Raw genomic sequence first — 19,348 nt, forward strand, 5'->3', positions numbered from 1 at the left:
CATATTTTGGATGTTGATGTTGCTGTGCATGGCGAGAGCTAGCATTAAAGATGTACCTACGATCCAGTCACAACTGCCTCTTGTTCTTGGTAGCTTTAGAATTATTAATCTGTTCATGTATATTTCAAACAGATGATGTATTTTATTTCACACAAGCTTTGTAAATTCAAATCTTAGAAGCTCATGATTTGTACTACTAGTCCTTGGGGAGTGTATTAGAGTCAGTTAAATATTAATTGAATCGTATTGTTGTTATTTGGCTTACCTAGCAGGTGAGGTTAGGTGCCATCACGGCTAGTCAGATTTTGGATCGTGACAACTCCTGTTAGCCGGCCGCCTCTATACTCTCTCGAACCTTCCCCCCTCTTCTCCAAACCCTAGTATCCGTTGCGTGATTCTCTCTGATTCTAACCTAGAAATGGAATCCACCAATGATCTACTTACCTTATTAGCCCCATCCAGTTATTGGCCGTCTGTTTATGGTATCACATAGGTACTTACCCAACTATGGCAAGTACCACTTTCAAGATTGGACTGGAACGACTCGAATCTTTGGATTTTAGGCGGATTTTCGTCTATATACGCTCAACAAGGAGCAATTTGCACTTGATTTGATTTTCAAGCAACTGGACCCAACTAGAGTTTGAGATTCTATATCTTCTCTACTGAATCTGATTTGCATGCGTATTTTCTTTCCTTATTTATGTTTAATTTATTCTTTTCCTTGCTTGTTCGTTCAATTTCAACACTATATAAACCCTTTCCCCAATTCCCCTTACCAGGGATCTTAATCACTATTATTCTTTCATTCTCGCTCGTTATACTCCAAAATCTGAGACCTTGGCCGACTGAAAGACAAGGCTATTCGAATTTGATTATGTTCTTTCTTAGTGCAAGCACTACTCGGAGTTCATTCGAAACCCTTGGAAACTCTGACGCACTGGGATTTTGGGGATTCTGCTACTATTTGCTATTGTTAATTGAATTACCTCTGGAAATTTCTCTTCTTATTTGTTTGCTCGTTAATTTGTAACTGGTAAGTATATTTGACTCTCCCAATTTCATTTTTTTGTGCGTGTGTTCATGCTCTGTATATCTATGTCACTTAAACTTCGATGAACCAATATGCCACTATGTTTATGGTCCTCTTTGCTTTGAAGCTATCATGTAGCCTTATGTTTCCTAGCATCAGAACTTTCCTAAAGCTCTAAGTTTTGTACTGTCTTAAGCCTCATTAACTTAGTGTGTTTGTGTATGGTTGAATGCTATTCTGATGCTTGTCATGAGTTCATCTCCCTGCTTGTTTCAGATTCTTGTGATAGATTAATTCACCTAGAATTTGTCCTAATGAATTATTTCCTATTGTGTCATTCATATACATCTTGTTAATTTCTTTATGGTTGATCTATGCATGTAATTTTTAAATGCTAGTATTGCTTGAACTTCTAAACCAGCATGACATGTTTTCTTGCTACTTGTAAAGTATAATCTATGTTCTTGATTTGTTCAAGTTTGTGTTCCTCAAATATTGCCTAAGACTTTAGTACATAGCCTTTTCTTTATATATGTTTAACTAGTCTAAGTCTTGATGCCTACCTATCCTGTTAATCTTGGCAATGTTTCTGAACTTTGGTAGTATGACTAATGCTCAACATGATAAGTTTTCCCATGTGATTGTTTGTCAACCATTGTAGACTATGCCTACTAGCCTTTTTGTCGTGCTTACTAGGCTCCCATGTTAGAATTTCTATATGTAGACTACTATTTCACTTGTTCCTATCCTTGATTCTGCTAGACCTTCATGTAAAACTCTTATGTCTAAAGTCCTTTAGGCTAATTTTGGACCATGCTTTACTTTACAACTCTTTTTTGGAATGGTTCATTATCCTATAGTGGTCAATTCTGTCGCTCTTAAAATTTTCTTTCTGGAATTACAAGCCTCGACTTGCCTCATATGTATCTTGTGTGCCTTCAATATAGCCTAGCCCTGTTTATATGTCTTAACTAGAGATGTTGTTAGCTATAACTTTAAGAATTAAGTGTCTAAGATGTCCAGCTAATATCTATAAATAGTTTGTCCCTTGTATGGATGAACTTGGCATCCATTTGGGTAAAGTAAGTCATTCATTTGGGCCTGGTATGTTGGACCTGCTGTGGTACTGTAAGTTTGGGATGCAATGTCTGCATTTGGAGTTTGGACCTACAACCCATACAAAGTTCTAAGCATGTTTAAAGGCCCATATGTGTTACTGGGTTATTCTGTATTCATGTTTGGGCATGTAATCATTAAATATGGTCTGTAATAACTTGTAATAATGAATGATGGGGAAGTTAATAAAAGAGGGCTTGAGATGCTTTAAATTTCGCATGAATGGGTAGAAAGCATGCATATAAGACCTATGTGTTCTACTTGTTGTTTTCGCTTAGCATGTTTCTGTACACTAATAGACATCATGGCTATAGGAAATCACACACTCCACTCAACTTGTCTAATACATGTATACTATCCAAAGTATGTTAGTTTAAGCAAATGTTGTACCTGTTTCCATGTCTACTACTGTGTGTTATTGAACAACATGTCTACAAAAATTGACATATGTAATTACTTGTTAGACAACATGCCTATAAGATATATTAATACATGTCTTTGCTAATGCTCATCTAGATACCATGACTATAGGATTTTAACTAACTAATTAGCTGTTTCTGCCGCTTTCATTATACTGCCATACCTAGATGACATGCCTATAGGGGATAAAGTATTATAAAATCAAGTTAGAATGTCGACAGTTAAAATCATGCCTATAGAATACTCTCCCTCGCCTAGAAAGCCTGTCTATAAAATCAATTATGTTAATCCTGAGTTTTCTAAATAGTTTTACTTCCTCATTGCGCAAATAATTAGAGATCATGCTTATAGGGTTCACAATACCTATAATCTACAAATTCCTTAGTCTAAAGCGGCAAGTACTGCTTGTACAATACTGGAAATCAGAATTATAGAAACCATGCTTATAGTACTTAACGACTCTAATGTGCCTCAACTCTAAAACTATATAATGCTTAATCCGATCGCGTGTATTCGTTGTTTATGTGTGGAGGCTAACTTGGGCCTTTAATTGTCTTTACATGAAGTTCTATTTGTTTTGAATGTCGTCTAATTTTATCATTTTGAGCAGCCTAAGTAAGTCTAGAACCACCCAAATAGAGGTCCAGAGCCTCATGGACCATAGGCATGGGACGAGTAGTGCACGCGTAGGGTGCAATTTAGAATTGAATTAGAGCGCTTTTAGGTAAACAACTTTAACATAGTAATTGGGTAGCAGGAGATGATAGTATGTGCCCACTGAATAATATGAGCAATCCTTATCTTAAGGGAGTTGCGAAGTATTATTTATGTTGCACGGGGTGATCCTGTAGGCTAAAAATCTTAGGACTCCCCTCTTTTCCTTTTATAGACTTATTATTCGTTTAATATAAACTAATGTAAGTTATATCATTATAGTCATTAAGATTTGTACCAATTCTCGTGTATCATAATAAAATTCTTCGACTTCGAATCTCTTTTTATTTATTTGATCACCTAGCCTAATTATATAATCCACATAGTTTAAAGTTCAGTCGGGACTCACAGTTGTGGACCTCGGATAGTGCCTAATACCTTCTCTCCAATGTATATTGAGCCCTTACCCGATCTTTGGTGATGTAGACTAGACAAGCAGAGTTATTTGCAAATATAGCGCACCTTAAAATCGTTAGGTGGAGACTCTTCTCTTTTAATATCTATCTTCCATTCAAAAGGGTTGTCACACATGGAAGCCCGCTTTCGCGAGAAAATGGGGTGCGATAACAGGATAGTTCTTCTCATGCACCTTCAGATGTCTATACTCGTTGGTAATCACCTTACCGTCTTTCATCAACATCGCGTCGAGGCCAACATGCGATGCATCACAGTACACAATGTAAGACCTCGAACCTATAGGAAACACCAACACTAGGTTGTAGTCAAAGCAGTCTTGAGCTTTTGAAAGCTCTCATCACACTCCTCGGTCCACATGAACGGAGCACTCTTCGGGGTTAATCTGGTCATAGGTGCTACAATATATGAGAAACCCTCTAAGAAACGACGGTAATACCCTGCCAAACTAAGAAAATTTTGGATCTCAGTAGCCGAAGAAGGTCTGGGCCAACTCTGCACTGCTTCAATCTTCTTCGAATCTACCTTGATCCCCTCACTTGACACTACATGACCCAAAAATGCCACTAAATCAAGTCAGAATTCACACTTTGAAAATTTTGCATACAACTTCTTTTCTCTCAGGATCTAGGGAATGGTCCTTGGGTGCTGCTCACGATCCTCCCAGCTCCGGGAGTACACTAAGATGTCGTCAATAAGCACGATGACTAATGAGTCAAGATAGGGTTAGAATACATTGTTCATCAAGTGCATGAATGTTGTTGGGATGTTGATAAACCCAAATGACATCACAAGGAACTCATAATGACCATACCGATCTCCACCTCTAGTTGGTTGTGCAGGTGGAGTGGCAACCGGTGCGGTAACCACGGCCTAAGAAGCCTGGGGACCCTGTGGAATACATGGAGCCTGAATAGTGTATGAAGGTGCACCCCTCCTGAATCTGGGGCAGTCCCTCATCATATGACGAGTGTCGCCATACTCAAAACAAGCTCTCGGAGGACGTGGATGCTGAGACTGGCTCGGTCCTGGTCGACTGTACTAACCATTGAAAGCACCACATATAGGAGGTGTACTAGACAGTGGCGATGCATAATGGGCAACTTGATACTTGGGAGTGGCCGGAATACCTCTGGAAACTGGAAGTACTGAATGAACAGGATGACTCATATAGCCTCTACCATGACGGGTTGCAACTAGGGTACGGGCACCACATATGTGCGAGAATCTCGAGGCATCTTGGCCTCCCTCTCCTCTCTCTCCTGGCCCCACATATAATAAAATCTCCGAGCGATCTTCACAACTTGCTAGTATAGGGTATCAGTCTCCAAGTCTCGATCCATGCTGAATCTAATATTGTGGTTAAGCCCCTCAATAAATTGACGGACTCACTCTCTCAAGATGGAAACTAATGCATGTGCATGTCTGGACAACTTGCTGAACCTGACAACATCTGATACAATCATAACATCCTGGCGCATTTCTCAAACTCTGCATGCCATGTATCCAAAGGCTCTGGGGAACAAACCCCCTCATGAACATCTCTGAGAACTAAGGCCAGATGAGGGAAGCTGCCTCGACCGGGATACCCAACTCATATGCTAGCCACCATTGATAAGTCTCTCCCTTAAGCTAGAACATAGTGAAAGAAACCTCACTCGACTCCACAATACCCATAGTACAAAGGATACAGTGGCACTCCTCAAGAAAACCATGTACATCCTCTGAAGCTAAGCCGCTGAAAGTAGGAAGGTGGTACTTCTTGTACCTCTCGAGCATGATATGCTCCTCCTCAGATACTGCTGCCCTAACCTGGGACTGAATTGGGACATCTGGATACACTGGTATGACCTTTGGGAGTCTGCACTCCTCTCCCAGCCTGAGATGTGGCAGGAGCAAGTGGAATCAACCTCGCCTGAGCTAGAGTGCCGAACATGCTAAAAACCTGAGCCAGGGTCTCTTGAAGTGCAGCGGTAGTAACAAGCGTCTCAAATGTCTGCCCTCCAACTGGAGCTACTGGTGTCTCCTCCGTAGCAACTCGTGCAGGTGCTCTAGCTGCACCACGTGCTCGTCTTCAGCCTCTGTACTGGCCTCTCACTATTCTAGCAGGGGGCGCATGCGTTTGATCATCAGAACCAGTTGTGTGTGTCCTCACCATCTGCGAGAGAATAGAAAGACATAGATTTAAAATTCTGAAGTCAACAAATTCGCACGATAAGGAATCAAAGAAGTGAAGCTTTTCCTAACAGTTCCATAGCCTCCCGAAAATAAGTACAAATATCTTCGTACCGATCCTCGAGACTCTACTAAACCTACTTGTGACTTATAACACCTATAAATCTAGAGCTCTGATACCAACTTTCCACGCCCCCAATTTTCCTTTGTAGGACGTCGTGATGGTACCTAATCTCTAAGACTAGGTAAGCCTAACCTTCATGCAGAATATAATGGAATTAATAATTAAAGTCTCAATAACTCAACAACTAATATAAAATAAACTCCGCAACTCAGCACATACAACCTCCCAAAACCCGGTGATAACAAGTCACAAGATCTATGAATAAGTATTAATCATCCCTATACAACAATGTGTCTATAAAATGAAAGAACATGACGCATACTAGAAAGAGGGAGACTCCAAGGCTTGCGGACGCCGGCATGTATACCTTGAAGTCTCCGAAGCTGAACTCGTCTCACTAGTGCCTGGACTGGTAGGAGGTACCTGGATCTGCATAGAAAGATGTGTAGAAGCGTAGCATGAGTACACCACAACGGTACCCAGTAAGTGTCAAGTCTAACTTCGGTAGAGTAGTGACGAGGCCAGGTCAAGCCCCTATTGGAATAAATAAGAAACAAAATGAGTAATTAACAGTGTAATAATAATAACGATAGAAAGAAAACAAGTAAGAAATATACCAAGATAAACTACACTGAACTAAGGAAAATAATGCAATCACGGAAAAAAACAAGGAATGTTATGCCAAGGAAACGAAACAACCAAACACAAGTGAAGTAATAGAGGAGTATCAATAAGACTCACTATCGAGGTACCACCTCATAGTCTCAAATCACAATCAGTTCACAATCTTTCCTTATATCACCGCGGGAGCCTTGTATTTAGTTCTGAAAATTATTTTTCCCAAAATAGCTTCCCTCGTTTTAGCCCACCTTATCACACCGCGTGGCTTTATAGTAGTTTCCCTACTAGCAACACGCGTATCAAACTCACCTTATCTCACCGCATGCATTTCAATCCCAAAACCTTATACCACCGCATGCGTATCAATATCACAACTTGCCAAAGAAATCAACAATAATGGTGTTTTCACAACAAATGGCCCATGGTTCAACCATAGTGTACACAAAAGTCTCAACAATAACAACCGGAAGTGAATAACTCAACAAGAATAGTATTTCACAACTTAACATTTTGCCTCAATGTAAATCACGGCCTTTATAACTCAATGTCAATTTCAATAACAAGATATTCCAAGAATAACAACTTCAAGTAAAGGATTCAACGGTTAAACAATGAATATAAAATAAAGGAAACAAGTCAACTAAACATGTAGATCAATTAATAAGTAAGAGATAAGATAAGTAGAGTATGTTAAAATAGACTATTGATGATGAAGATAACATGTTAAGATAACTCAATTTAGGCATGAAAGAAATCTACATAACTAAAATCGATAAATTTTCATATTTAGCCCGTGTACACACTCGCCATAAATTTTCATATTTAGCCCGAAATTTCCAATTCAAATCACTAATTAAGTGATGAAAATAATAATGGATTCGTGTAAGAACTACTTACCCCAATGATTTCCTTGAAGAACCCTAAAAAAATCACCGCAAACCGAGTTCTCTAGGCCGAAAAATGCAAATGAGATCAAACCCTCGAAAAATCCCCATTTCTGCCTAGTGAATTCGCATCTGCGAACCCACAACCGCATCTGCGGCTCCGCACCTGCGAAATTTCCATCCCGGGTGTGGTTCTAACTAAGCCTAGCCTCTTCCGCTTCTGCCAGAAAAAAACCACATCTGCGCAAACGTTCATGCGGAGGAAATGTCGCACCTGCGACCAATGCCCGCTCCTACGTTCCTGCCATCGCAGAAGCGACTTCGTTTTGCGGAGACCTTCCCGCTTCTACGATCCCAGCATCCCCCGCTCACTACCGCACCTGCGCTCCTAAGGCCGCACCTGCACTCCTAAGGCCACACTTGCGGCCACACCTATCGTATGTGTGATCACACCAGAAGCAGTAGTGCTTCAGCAATGCTTAAGGTCCTAAATTATTCCGGATTCAATCGAACCACACCCTAGGTCTACGGAACTCCGTCCGAATATACCAACAAGTTCCAAAACACCTAACAGACCTACTCGAGACCAAAAACCACATCAAACAACATCGATTATACGAAATCACAACCCAATTCAAGCCTATTAGAACTATGAACTTCCGAATTCCAAAACTAATGTCGATTCATACCAAAACAACTCCTATTGACTTCAAATTTTGCACAGAAGTCATAAATGAAATGACAGACCTATTCCAATTTTCAGAATCGGAATCCGACCACGATATCAATAAAGTCAACTCCCGGTCAAACTTTCAAACCTTCTGAACCTTCAACTTTCTAACTTTCGCCAATTTAAGCCGAAACTACCTACGGACCTCCAAATCAACATTCGGGGCACGTTCCTAAGTCCAAAATTACCATACGGAGCTACTAGAACCGTCAAAACTGTATTTCGGAGTTGTCTATACGAAAGTCAAACTACAGTCAACTCTTTCAACTTAAAGCTTCAACTTAGGGACTGTGTGTCCCATTTCACTCCGAAACTCACCCGAAACCAAAACCAAAACCAAACACCCCCGGCAAGTCACCTAATCATAATACAAAATAGATGAGGCAATAAATAGGGGATCGAGGCTACACCACTCAAAATGACCGGTCGGATCGTTACAGATTTAGAAGGAGCAAATGGCTACTGCAACAATACAAGGTTGCAAACATTATTAGCTAATTTATCAATGTGTCATCTAGCAACTCAATAAAATGTTATGTGCGTGAATAAAAGAGCTGAGAAACTCTTTGTTACGGGGTTCGACATGTAACAAAGCAAATAAATACACACTTGTTGTACAAATAAAAAACGCAATTGGGCAAGTTTTGTTGCGTTTACCGTTCAAATGCCAATCAATAAAATTTCAATGCAAAAATTTAACTTGGAAGGTTAGGGGTTTAGGTCTTAAGTCTACCCATATTCATAAAATTGAAACTTGGGGCAAATTTCATTCTTTATCGATTATATCAACTATTTTTATAGACTACAACAGTCCGACTTTTATTTCTGATTCCCAAGACAATCAAAATTACACTCAACAACCTAGAGGTGAGTCATTTTTCTTACCTCCACTAACGTATTGTTTTCACCATAAATAATTTAGTAAACCCTATTATCACAAATATATCGAACCTAAATGAAGCGCTTATCCTAATGGGGTGAACCCCTACTTCTTGAAAATTGAAGAACTTTGATGAAATTGAAACGTCTAGCAAATTTCAATGATTCTAGGGGTTAAGATTGATGCTTCTAAGTGTAATAAAGCTTACCTTGGAGTGTGAAAAGTTCTAGTTGGGGTAGTGTGGAAACTTGAGGAGTTTTGGGTCAAACCTGAGCCAATACATTAATGGATAGGGTATTATTTGAAATAAATTTATATGGAGGGTATGCTTGTTTTATTTTTCACAACAGCAAATGTCCAAATATACCCTTGTACTTTCGAAAATAGTCTAAGAATATCATTTGTTATACTGTTGAGTTATCTATACCCTGCAGTCATATTTTGGGTTCAAATATACCCCTCATTTAAATAGAGAGACACGTGTCATCGTCCCGTTGGCCAATTCTAAATATCTCCTAATTAATTAAAAAGACCCATTACCATACGCGAAAAGTAATTTTCTAAAGCATTTTTTTTTTGTAAAAAGTGGAAACAACTGATTTTTTTTAGTAAAAACTGAAAAAAACGAAAATATTTTTTTTCCAGTTTTTACAAAAAAACTGCTTTAAAAAAAACTGAAAAATATTTTATAAAATAATGTCTTTGTAAAAACTGAAAAAAATAACTGAAAAATAATTTTCTAAAGCAATTAAAAACGGAAAAAAACTGAAAAAATCGAAAATATTTTTTTTCATTTTTTAGAAAAATATTGCTTTTAAAAAAACTGAAAAAAAATTTCTAAAGAGTTTTTTTTGTAAAAACTAAAAAATAAAACTGAAAAGCAATTTTCTAAAGCAATGTTTTTGTAAAAACTGAAAAAAAAATATTTTTTTTTCAGTTTTTAGTTTAAAAAAAAAAGTTTTCCCAGTTTTTAATTGCTTTAAAAAATTATTTTTCTGTTTTTTCCGATTTTTACAAAAACGTTGTTTTAGAAAATATTTTTCAGTTTTTTATAAATCAGATTTTTTGTAAAAACTGATTTTTTTTTTTTAGTTTTAGTAAAAATATTTTTAGTTTTTTTCTAGTTTTTACAAAAATAAATTACTTTAGAAAAGTACTTTTCGGGTATGGGTAATGAGTATTTTTATTTAATTAATAAATATTTATAATTGACCAACAGGACGATGACACGTGTCACTGATAACTATATTTGAACATAAAGTGTGACCGCAACCAATAGTATAATGAGAATTATTCTCGTAGCATCTCTATATATTTGTTACTTAGCCGTTTATTATATTTCCGACGGGCATTTTGGCCAATTTCCCTACAGAAAATAGGCGGGGACTTGTCTCCTCTGGGCTCCGTACAACTTCCCTCTCCTTTTCTGCCTTCCTGAAATCCTACAAAAACCCTACATTTGTTGATTGTCATATACTCAGGAGAGAAAGGTGAATCAGTTGCGAAAGCGAAAGAAGACCAAAATTGTCAAAAATGCGCAGTAGAAAGCGGTCAAAAGAAGTTGATGTAGAGAATGGGGGAAACTCTGCTGAGGAAGCGAGTAGAGCTAAGTATAAGAAGGCTAAGGGAGAAGAAGAGATAGTGGAAAAATCAGAGTTTGGAAGATGTACTCGTGGCAAGCTGAAGGCTTTGCAAGATAATGCATCAGAGTCGAGGAAGATAGATTCGGAGAAGTTAAAGACAATTAATCAGCAAATAGAAGACCGCAATACAGGTAGGAAAAAGAGGGTTCAAGGTCAGGAGCGTGAAAAAAATGCAAGGGAGAATGTTGAAACTGAGAAAGAAGAAGACCAAGCGATTAATGTAAGTAAAAGCCACAGAAGAGAGAGGTCCAAAGACGCCACAGAAGAAGAGAAAGCTCCGCAAGATAATGCATCACAGCTCGGAAACAGGAGGAGGAAGGATGAGAATGTAAAAAAATCTTAACATTTTAAATGATTAGACTTGAAAAAATGATTATTTAATTTATTCCTGTAGAGTATTTATTATCTAAACATGGGCAGGGGAATGAGCTCGAATCCAACATGTGTCATCAGTGCCAGAGGAATGACAAAGGAAGGGTTGTTAGGTGCACCCGCTGTAGAACAAAGCGATACTGTGTTCCTTGCATGACTAGATGGTACTGAAAACTTTTACTAAGTAGTGTATATTATTGGTTTTATTCGTTTATGTGAGTAACTTTCCGAGCATTTAATCGTAAGTTGAACTTGCGAAGATACAATAATCTGCTCTTGATTAGATATTGTTATTGTCACAACTGATAGATGCTAAGCATGTTGATCATTTTAACAACTTGAAGCTTTATATATTGTCAACTTTCAATACCAATTATCGTTCATTCATGTAGTTTTCTTTTGTTTTTTCTCATTGTGTGCATTTTCCCTTTATTATCAATAATAGGTACCCTGGGATGCCTGAGGAGGCTTTTGCAAAATCTTGTCCTGTTTGTAGTCAAAACTGTAATTGCAAAGCATGCTTGCGGTTGTACGGGCCAATAAGGGTTGGTTTCTTTTGCCATTCTACTTTTATTAAGTTTTACACTACTATTTTTCAAGTTAACAGTATATATAATACGCTCTTATCCGAAATTTTCTTGCAGAATTTGAGGAACTTAAGATTTGAGATTGGCCAAGAAGAAAAGGTTCAATATTGTAAATTTATCTTGCAAAAACTTTTACCTTTCTTGAGAAGATTCAACACAGAGCAGCTGATGGAGATGGAGATTGAAGCTAAGATTCAAGGTTCTATTATCTTGTTAAAGATTGGATACCCTAACAGTTCTTTACACACACACACACACACACACACTTGCCATATTCTTTCATTTGGGCAACCGTAGGTGTGCATTGAAGATTTGGTTAGGTGACAACAGCTATAAAAGATAACAAAATAGCCCTTCTCTGACATATAATTGGGCAGAGTTGAGTTTGATAGGATTTGAAATGTGAAATAGAGAATGTTTTAACATACTTGCTATTTCGTAGATAAGAAAAAAATAACTTGGTCTAGTCGTTAGAGTGATACTAATTTTCTCCAGGAAAACCGAATGTGTAATGCATCTTCAGCTGCTCCCTATTGTAACTAGAAATTCTTTGTTTATTTGGGCAGGAGTACCAGCGTCTGAGTTAAAGCTTCAGAAGGCAGAATGTCGGAAGAATCAGCGAATGAACTGGTAAGCATGAAGGACCTCTTCTTTACATTTTAATCTTGGAATGATGTTCAGATAAACTTAATTTAGCAATGTTTTGTGCAGCAACAACTGCAAAACATCCATTTTTGAGTTTCACAGAAATTGTTCCAGCTGTTCCTATGTTCTTTGCCTTACTTGTTGCCGGGAGCTTAGAGATGGTCACCTTAAGGGAGATCAAGAAGAAGTTATCATGGAATTCACTGACAAAGGGTTTGCTTATTTGCATGGTTCTATGGAACCTGATACCAGAACTAGAACTTCAATAAGGCCTGGATTTTCCGAAGAGATGGTTGAAAATGATTCCGTGGGAGATGCCAACTTTGCATTTGAAATGGAATCTGGGGATAATGGAGGGCTTCGTCCAGAGAATTCTGGTTGTTCTGCTGGTGAATGGAAACCCAATGAAGATGGTAACATTCCTTGTCCACCAAAGAATTATGGTGGCTGTGATACGGGAATTTTAGAGCTGAAGTGCCTGCTGTCAAAACCAAAATATACTGTCTCTAAGTTGTTGGCAGAGGCTGAAGATATCTCCACAACATGTGAATTGGAACACATGGCTGAAATGCCTAAGGGGTCATGCTTATGTGTAAAATCAGTGGATGAAAATGATAGGCAGAAAAGTAAATTGCGTAAAGCAGCATTTCGTGAAGATTCTGATGGCAATTATTTGTACTGTCCAGCAGCTAAATATCTTCAGAAGGGGGATCTGAAGCATTTCCAATGTCATTGGCTGAAAGGTGAGCCTGCGATTGTCGGCAATGTGCTCGAGACTACGGCAGGGTTAAGCTGGGAGCCCATGGTTATGTCGCGAGCATGTCGTCAGATAAAGACCTTAAACTATCCCCTTCTTTTGGATGTCAGCGCTATCAAATGCTTGGATTGGTGTGAGGTCAGTTTAGTACTAACCAATGCTACATGAAGCAAAATTCTGGGGGAGGGAGGGTGTAATTCTATGCATCTTTTAATCCCTATCTCTATGTACCATTTTGGTGTACTTCCTGAGGCATCATTTTATGGTTTTCCTTGCTTTAAGTTTAGCTAGTCAATAAAATATCTTAGTCAAAATTGATTTGATGAAAATATAATTGGATCGCAAACCAAAATACCAATCAATTTACAGCTTAGATAAAAATCTAAGCACTTAATGCACGATACAAAGTTTATTGCAATGATTGTAACCTTAATGCTATGATATTTTGCTCAAAGGAATTTAATAGTTCTAATCTATAGAGCCAGGGTGGGATTTTCAAGCATCCATTTGATGTAGACATAATGGCAGATATGCACTCTTGGTGCTTCCTTTTACAACAGATAATTCATTTTGCTTTTTGTTCATTTTTCGAACTAATGAAATACAATTTAGTTCATTAGGTGTTTAATGGAGTAGGTAATTTTTCTTCTATTTATTGTGCATAACTCTCATACTCTTTCATCAAATATAGTTTTTTCTGATGGCAGTAAATTTATAGACTACTTTTATCCATTATATATGACACAATACAGTTAAGGATAACTTTGATTAACTTTATTCGAAACTTCATGAAAAACACCACTAGTCGCACAAACTTTACTTAAAAGATGCTAAAAATAATTAACATTGCTCGTGGTATAAGGATAAAGTTGATGACTCTATGAATATTAACTAGATCCACTTAAATGGGATTTGAGGTAGTATGAACGATAGCATCTATTTGGATTTAATATTATTTGCTAATGAAGCACAACTAGCAGCAATTTCAGCAAGTAGCAATATGTAGTCAAGCTATAATTGAGCCTGTGAAGTGCAGTATTTCACAAAAATATTTTGGTCCTTGTAGCACCTTCTTAAGTTTAATTTGTGTTGATTGACTTAATTATTAGGAAATATTTTATTCCGGTTGAGAAAGATTTGATTCTAATTGAGATTTGATTTGATTCTGATTGATTGTACAACAACAACAACCCAGTATAATCCCACTAATGGGGTCTGGGGAGGGTAGTGTGTACGCAGACCTTACCCTACAACAACAACAACCCAGTATAATCCCACTAATGGGGTCTGGGGAGGGTAGTGTGTACGCAGACCTTACCCCTACCCTGGGGTAGAGAGGCTGTTTCCAATAGACCCTCGGCATCCTTCCCTCCAAGAACTCCCCACCTTGCTCTTGGGGTGACTCGAACTCACAACCTCTTGGTTGGAAGTGGAAGGTGCTTACCATCAGAGCAACCCACCTTGCTGATTGATTGTAATTGATTGTAAATTGATTTTAATTTGTTTTCCTTCCTAAATAGTCATAGGACTTAGTGTATAAATACCTTTGCTTAGGGATGTAAGAAATACACAGAAATACAAGAAGCCTTTTCTTCTTCTAAAAAATCTACATGGTATCAAAGCCACTACTGCCTTTTTAGGCGAGTTATCTCCCTCGCAGCACTGGGGTTCCGTTTTTATCAAAGAGGTTGAGTTTTCTCTCTCTTGGTGGTTGTCCGCAACACAAACCCCTTCTGGTTCCGTCGAGACTGATTTGGTTTCCGGCGAGGCAAATTATATTTGAGCAATTTTCTTCAGATTTCCTTCTGATTGGGCAGAAAATATGGAGACATTCAAGTAGACGGTTTCTAGAGAAATCTTGTCTTTGGATGAAATTCAGCTTCTTCGTCGCCTCCAGCCAAACTTAACTCCGCTAATGTTGCCACATCCAATTATGTGCAAGCAGGTACTACCTTTGTTGCTCACCTTAATTCTTGGATTGTTGTTTCTGGTGCAAATAGACACATCAGAGGCTCTTCTAAATGCATTCAAAACTATTCTCCGTGTCTCAAAGGAGATAATGTTAAAATAGTTAATAGTCAATGGTTCTTTAACACCTATCTCTGGAACAGGTTCTGTCGTTTGTACTCCTAATATTAAACTATCACCTGTGCTTCATATCCTTGAGTTCCCTGTCAATCTTTTATCTGTTAGTGCCATCACCAAATCAAACTGTAAAATCGAGTTCTTTCCCGATCATTGTATTTTTCAGGATCTTCAAACAGGGAAAATGATTGGAAGTGGTAGATTGCATGATGAGTTGTATATATTAGATGAAATTCAAAACTCTGGTCAAGCCTTTTTTGGGGAAAGTAAGGATGTCAACCAAGAAATAATACATCGGCATAGACGGTTAGGACACCCATCATTCTTTGTTTTGAAGAGGTTATATCCCAATTTGTTTTCAAGGACTCAATTTGAATCTTTGTTTTGTGATGTGTGTGAATATGCCAAGCATACTAGAAACTCTTATCATGTGAGTAATAATAGAAGCACAACTCCGTTTATGACTATTCATTCTGATGTATGAGGTCCTACACAAACTGTTTCTTTGTCTGGTAGTCGATGATTTGTTACTTTCATTGGTTGCTGCACTAGGATGACTTGGGTATATTTTTTAAAGGCCAAAAGTGGAGTTTTCTCTTGTTTTCAGTCATTTCATAAGGTAATTTGTACTCAGTTTGATGCCAAAACAAAAGTCTTGAGAACTGACAATGGCAACAAATACATGGATAACGGATTTGGTGCTTATTTGGAGTCCAATGGGATAGTCCATAAGACTAGTTGTCCTTACACTAGTGCACAAAATGGTGTCGCTGAAAATATAAATAGGCATTTGTTAGAAGTAGCAAGATCTCTTATGTTCACCATGCATCTACCAAAACCTTACTAGGGGATGCTATTTTAGCGGCTGCCTATCTTATCAACAGAATGCCACTTAAACCCCTCAATTTTCAGTCCTCTGGAAATTTTAAAGGGTAAGAATGAATATTCTGTTCCTCCAAAGGTGTTTGGGTGTGTTTGCTTTGTCCACTCTAGAAATTCTGGGAAACTTAATCCTAGAGCTATAAAGTGTGTTTTCATTGTGTATTCTCTGACACAAAATGATTACAAATGTTATTATCCTCACTCTAGGAGATCTTTTGTTCGCATGGATGTTACCTTTCGAGATTCTGACCCCTATTTCAGTATTACCTCATCACCTCTTCAGGGGGAGAGCAGTAATGAGGAAGAGGTGATTCTACCTAGTTCCATTACTGGACCTCTTGGTGACATTGTCACAAGGGAAAGTGAAATTGGAAAAAGAAATCAGGGGGAGAATATTGGGCGTTTGGATAGGCCTGATTTGAAAACTTACTCAAGAAAAAATAGAGCAGAAGAAGCCATCATGCAATCTACCGAGGCTGAACCTTCTTTTACTGGTGATTTATCTACGTTTCCTAATGAGTTAGATGAACCTATTGCTCACAGAAAAAGAGTCAGATCTTGCACCACGAAGCACCCTTTATCTAATTTTGTCTCCTATAATTCTTTGTCTCCCTCCTATAGATCCTTTGCCTTGTTTATTTCTTCTGTGTCTATTCCCAAGAATTGGTAGGAAGCTTTTGCAGATCCTAAATGGAAGCAAGTTATGATTGAAAAAATGAAGGCCTTGTCAAAAAATGAGACTTGAGAACTTGTCACTTCACCACCAGACAAGAAGTTGATTGGCTGCAAATGGGTCTTCACTGTGAAGTACAAAGCTGATGGCTCGATTGAAAGATTCAAAGCAAGATTGGCGGCTAAAGGATTCTCTCAGACTTATGGAGTGGATTATCAAGAGACATTTGCCCCAGTTTCTAAGATGGACACTATTAGAATTCTTTTGTCTTGTGCAGCTAATCTTGATTGGGACTTGCAACAGTTTGATGTGAAGAATACATTTCTTCATGGAGACTTAGAAGAAGAGGTGTATATAGAGATTCCTCATGGATTTGATATTGCACAAAGTCAAGAAAAAATATGCAGATTGAAGAAAGCCCTGTACGGACTGAAGCAATCCCCCAGAGCTTGGTTTGACAGATTCTGCAAAGTAATGATCTCCTTTGGTTACCAACAAAGCAATGCTGATCACACCTTCTTCATAAGACATCATACGGGTAAACTCACTCTTCTCATAGTTTATGTTGATGACATAGTAATGATAGGAGATGACAAAGAGGAAATGGCCCGATTGAAGAAGTTGTTGGCACATGAATTTGAGATCAAGGATCTAGGAAAATTGTAGTACTTCTTGGGAATTGAGGTTTCTAGATCAAAAAGAGGATTTTTTATTACTCAGAGGAAGTATATTCTGGATCTCTTGAAACACACTAGTATGACAGTTGCAGACCCGCATAATCGCCTGTTGAAAGCAATCACAAGTTACAAAGCGGAGTTGGAGAGTCAGTTGATAAGGAGAGATATCAGAGGTTGGTTGGAAGACTCATTTATCTCTCCCACACTAGACCAGATATAGCCTATTCAGTTAGTATGGTGAGTCAGTTCATGCATGATCCCCGATATCCTCATATGCAAGCTGTCTTTCTCATTTTTGCGGTATCTGAAGTCCGCTCCAGGGAAATGTCTACTTTTCTCCAAACATGATCACCTCCAAATAGAAGCCTTTACAGACGCGGATTGGGATGGATCTCTGAATGATAAAATATCTACATCCGGTTACTGTACGCTCGTAGGAGGAAACTTAGTTACTTGGAGAAGCAAGAAGCAAAGTGTAGTTTGCTAGATCAAGTGCAGATGCACAATATAGAGCTATGACCCTGGGTGTTTGCGAACTGCTTTGGCTACAAAACCTACTAGAGGAATTGAGACTGTCTGAAAAAGGAAATCTTTCCTTGTACTGTGACAATAAGGCTGCCATCAATATAGCTCATAATCCAGTTCAGCATGACCGAACAAAGCATGTGAAAGTTGATTAACACTTAATCAAAGAAAACATTACAACTGGTGTCTTGAGTTTGTTTCATGTGCCATCGAAAAAACAGTTAGCTAATGTGTTTACCAAGGGTCTCAACAAACAGACTTTTCATATACTGGTCTGCAAGTTGGGCATGTGCGACATCTTTGCACCAACTTGAGGGGAGTGTTGATTGACTTAATTATTAGAAAATATTTGATTTTGATTGAGAAAGATTTGATTCTGATTGAGGTTTGATTTTATTCTGATTGATTGTAATTTATTTTCCTTCCTAAAATAGTCATAGGACTTGGTGTATAAATACCTTTACTTAGGGATGTAAGAAATACACAAAAATACAAGAATCCTTTTCTTCTTCTCAAAAATCTACAATTTGTTTGCTGTCTGCCGGTACTCATGTAAACGTTTCGTTATTCCTTTGATTACTGCAGGTAGAAGTTACCATTCGCCAATTTTTTAAGGGATACATGGAAGGTCGATTTGATAGTGCTGGCTGGCCCGAGATTTTGAAGTTGAAAGACTGGCCTCCATCTGATTTTTTCGCTGAGCGGTTACCTCGTCATTGTGCTGAGTTTGTTAGCAGCTTGCCCTTTAAGGAGTACACATCCTCAAAATGGCATACTAAATCTTGCTGTCAAACTGCCAGAAGGGTCGTTGAAGCCTGACACAGTTGCGTCTATGTCCCACACAAAACTATTTACTTCTACTAATGTCTTAAAAAATAATAAATTTCCTGCAACTAACCTTCCATCCTCTTCTTCTATACACACCTACAACCGTTTTATTTTTTCCACAACTAGACCCAAAATTCACTGAACCAACTACAGTTACCTCAACTACCCCACATGACAACTCTGACAATATCCACCCAACTTCCAATACAAATACTATTATCGTGTTATAAATATATTATATTATGGACGTTCATTTAGTATTCCATTATAAATAAGTTTCATTAAGAAACTTATCCATATGAGACTCCGCCATAAATATGTTTATCTATTTAGTACTCTATTGGGGATAAGCCTCCTGAAAAAGCTTATCCATATGGGACTCCGCCATAAATATATTTATCTATTTAGTACTCTATTGGAGATAAGCCTCCTGAAGAAGCTTATCTTTTCGGTACTCCGTTATGGATAAATATTACCCCTGATAGAAGATTATCTATATTTGGTACAATAAGCTTATCCTTTCGGTACTCCGTTATGGATAAATATTACCTCTGGTAGAAGAT

At 38.1% G+C, this 19,348-nt stretch overlaps 2 protein-coding genes across 2 annotated transcripts; both read left to right on the forward strand.

Annotated features, from left to right (window-relative positions):
- Nucleotides 1–10,522: 10,522 nt before the first annotated feature.
- Nucleotides 10,523–19,090, forward strand: LOC104092597 (lysine-specific demethylase JMJ25-like). Its single transcript, XM_070182517.1, has 7 exons — nucleotides 10,523–11,082; nucleotides 11,175–11,290; nucleotides 11,572–11,671; nucleotides 11,771–11,912; nucleotides 12,209–12,343; nucleotides 12,425–13,253; nucleotides 18,543–19,090. The coding sequence occupies exons 5-7, from the start codon at nucleotides 12,225–12,227 to the stop codon at nucleotides 18,774–18,776; spliced, it is 1,182 nt and encodes a 393-aa protein (XP_070038618.1). The 5' UTR covers nucleotides 10,523–11,082; nucleotides 11,175–11,290; nucleotides 11,572–11,671; nucleotides 11,771–11,912; nucleotides 12,209–12,224; the 3' UTR covers nucleotides 18,777–19,090.
- LOC138897844 (uncharacterized) lies at nucleotides 10,645–11,097 on the forward strand. Its single transcript, XM_070183863.1, has one exon. It carries the CDS (start codon nucleotides 10,645–10,647, stop codon nucleotides 11,095–11,097), a length of 453 nt encoding a protein of 150 aa, XP_070039964.1.
- Nucleotides 19,091–19,348: the final 258 nt, after the last annotated feature.

The sequence above is a fragment of the Nicotiana tomentosiformis genome, chromosome 8 (genome assembly GCF_000390325.3).
Source record: "Nicotiana tomentosiformis chromosome 8, ASM39032v3, whole genome shotgun sequence".
NCBI classification, from domain to species: Eukaryota; Viridiplantae; Streptophyta; class Magnoliopsida; order Solanales; family Solanaceae; genus Nicotiana; species Nicotiana tomentosiformis.

Excerpts from the sequence above, each read along its gene's own strand:
- LOC104092597 (XM_070182517.1), top strand. The coding sequence starts at position 12,225 with ATGCATCTTCAGCTGCTCCCTATTGTAACTAGAAATTCTTTGTTTATT. Across the intron at positions 12,344-12,424 it reads AAGAATCAGCGAATGAACTG|CAACAACTGCAAAACATCCA; the intron begins GTAAGCATGAAG and ends TGTTTTGTGCAG. Across the intron at positions 13,254-18,542 it reads AATGCTTGGATTGGTGTGAG|GTAGAAGTTACCATTCGCCA; the intron begins GTCAGTTTAGTA and ends TGATTACTGCAG.
- LOC138897844 (XM_070183863.1), top strand. The coding sequence starts at position 10,645 with ATGCGCAGTAGAAAGCGGTCAAAAGAAGTTGATGTAGAGAATGGGGGA.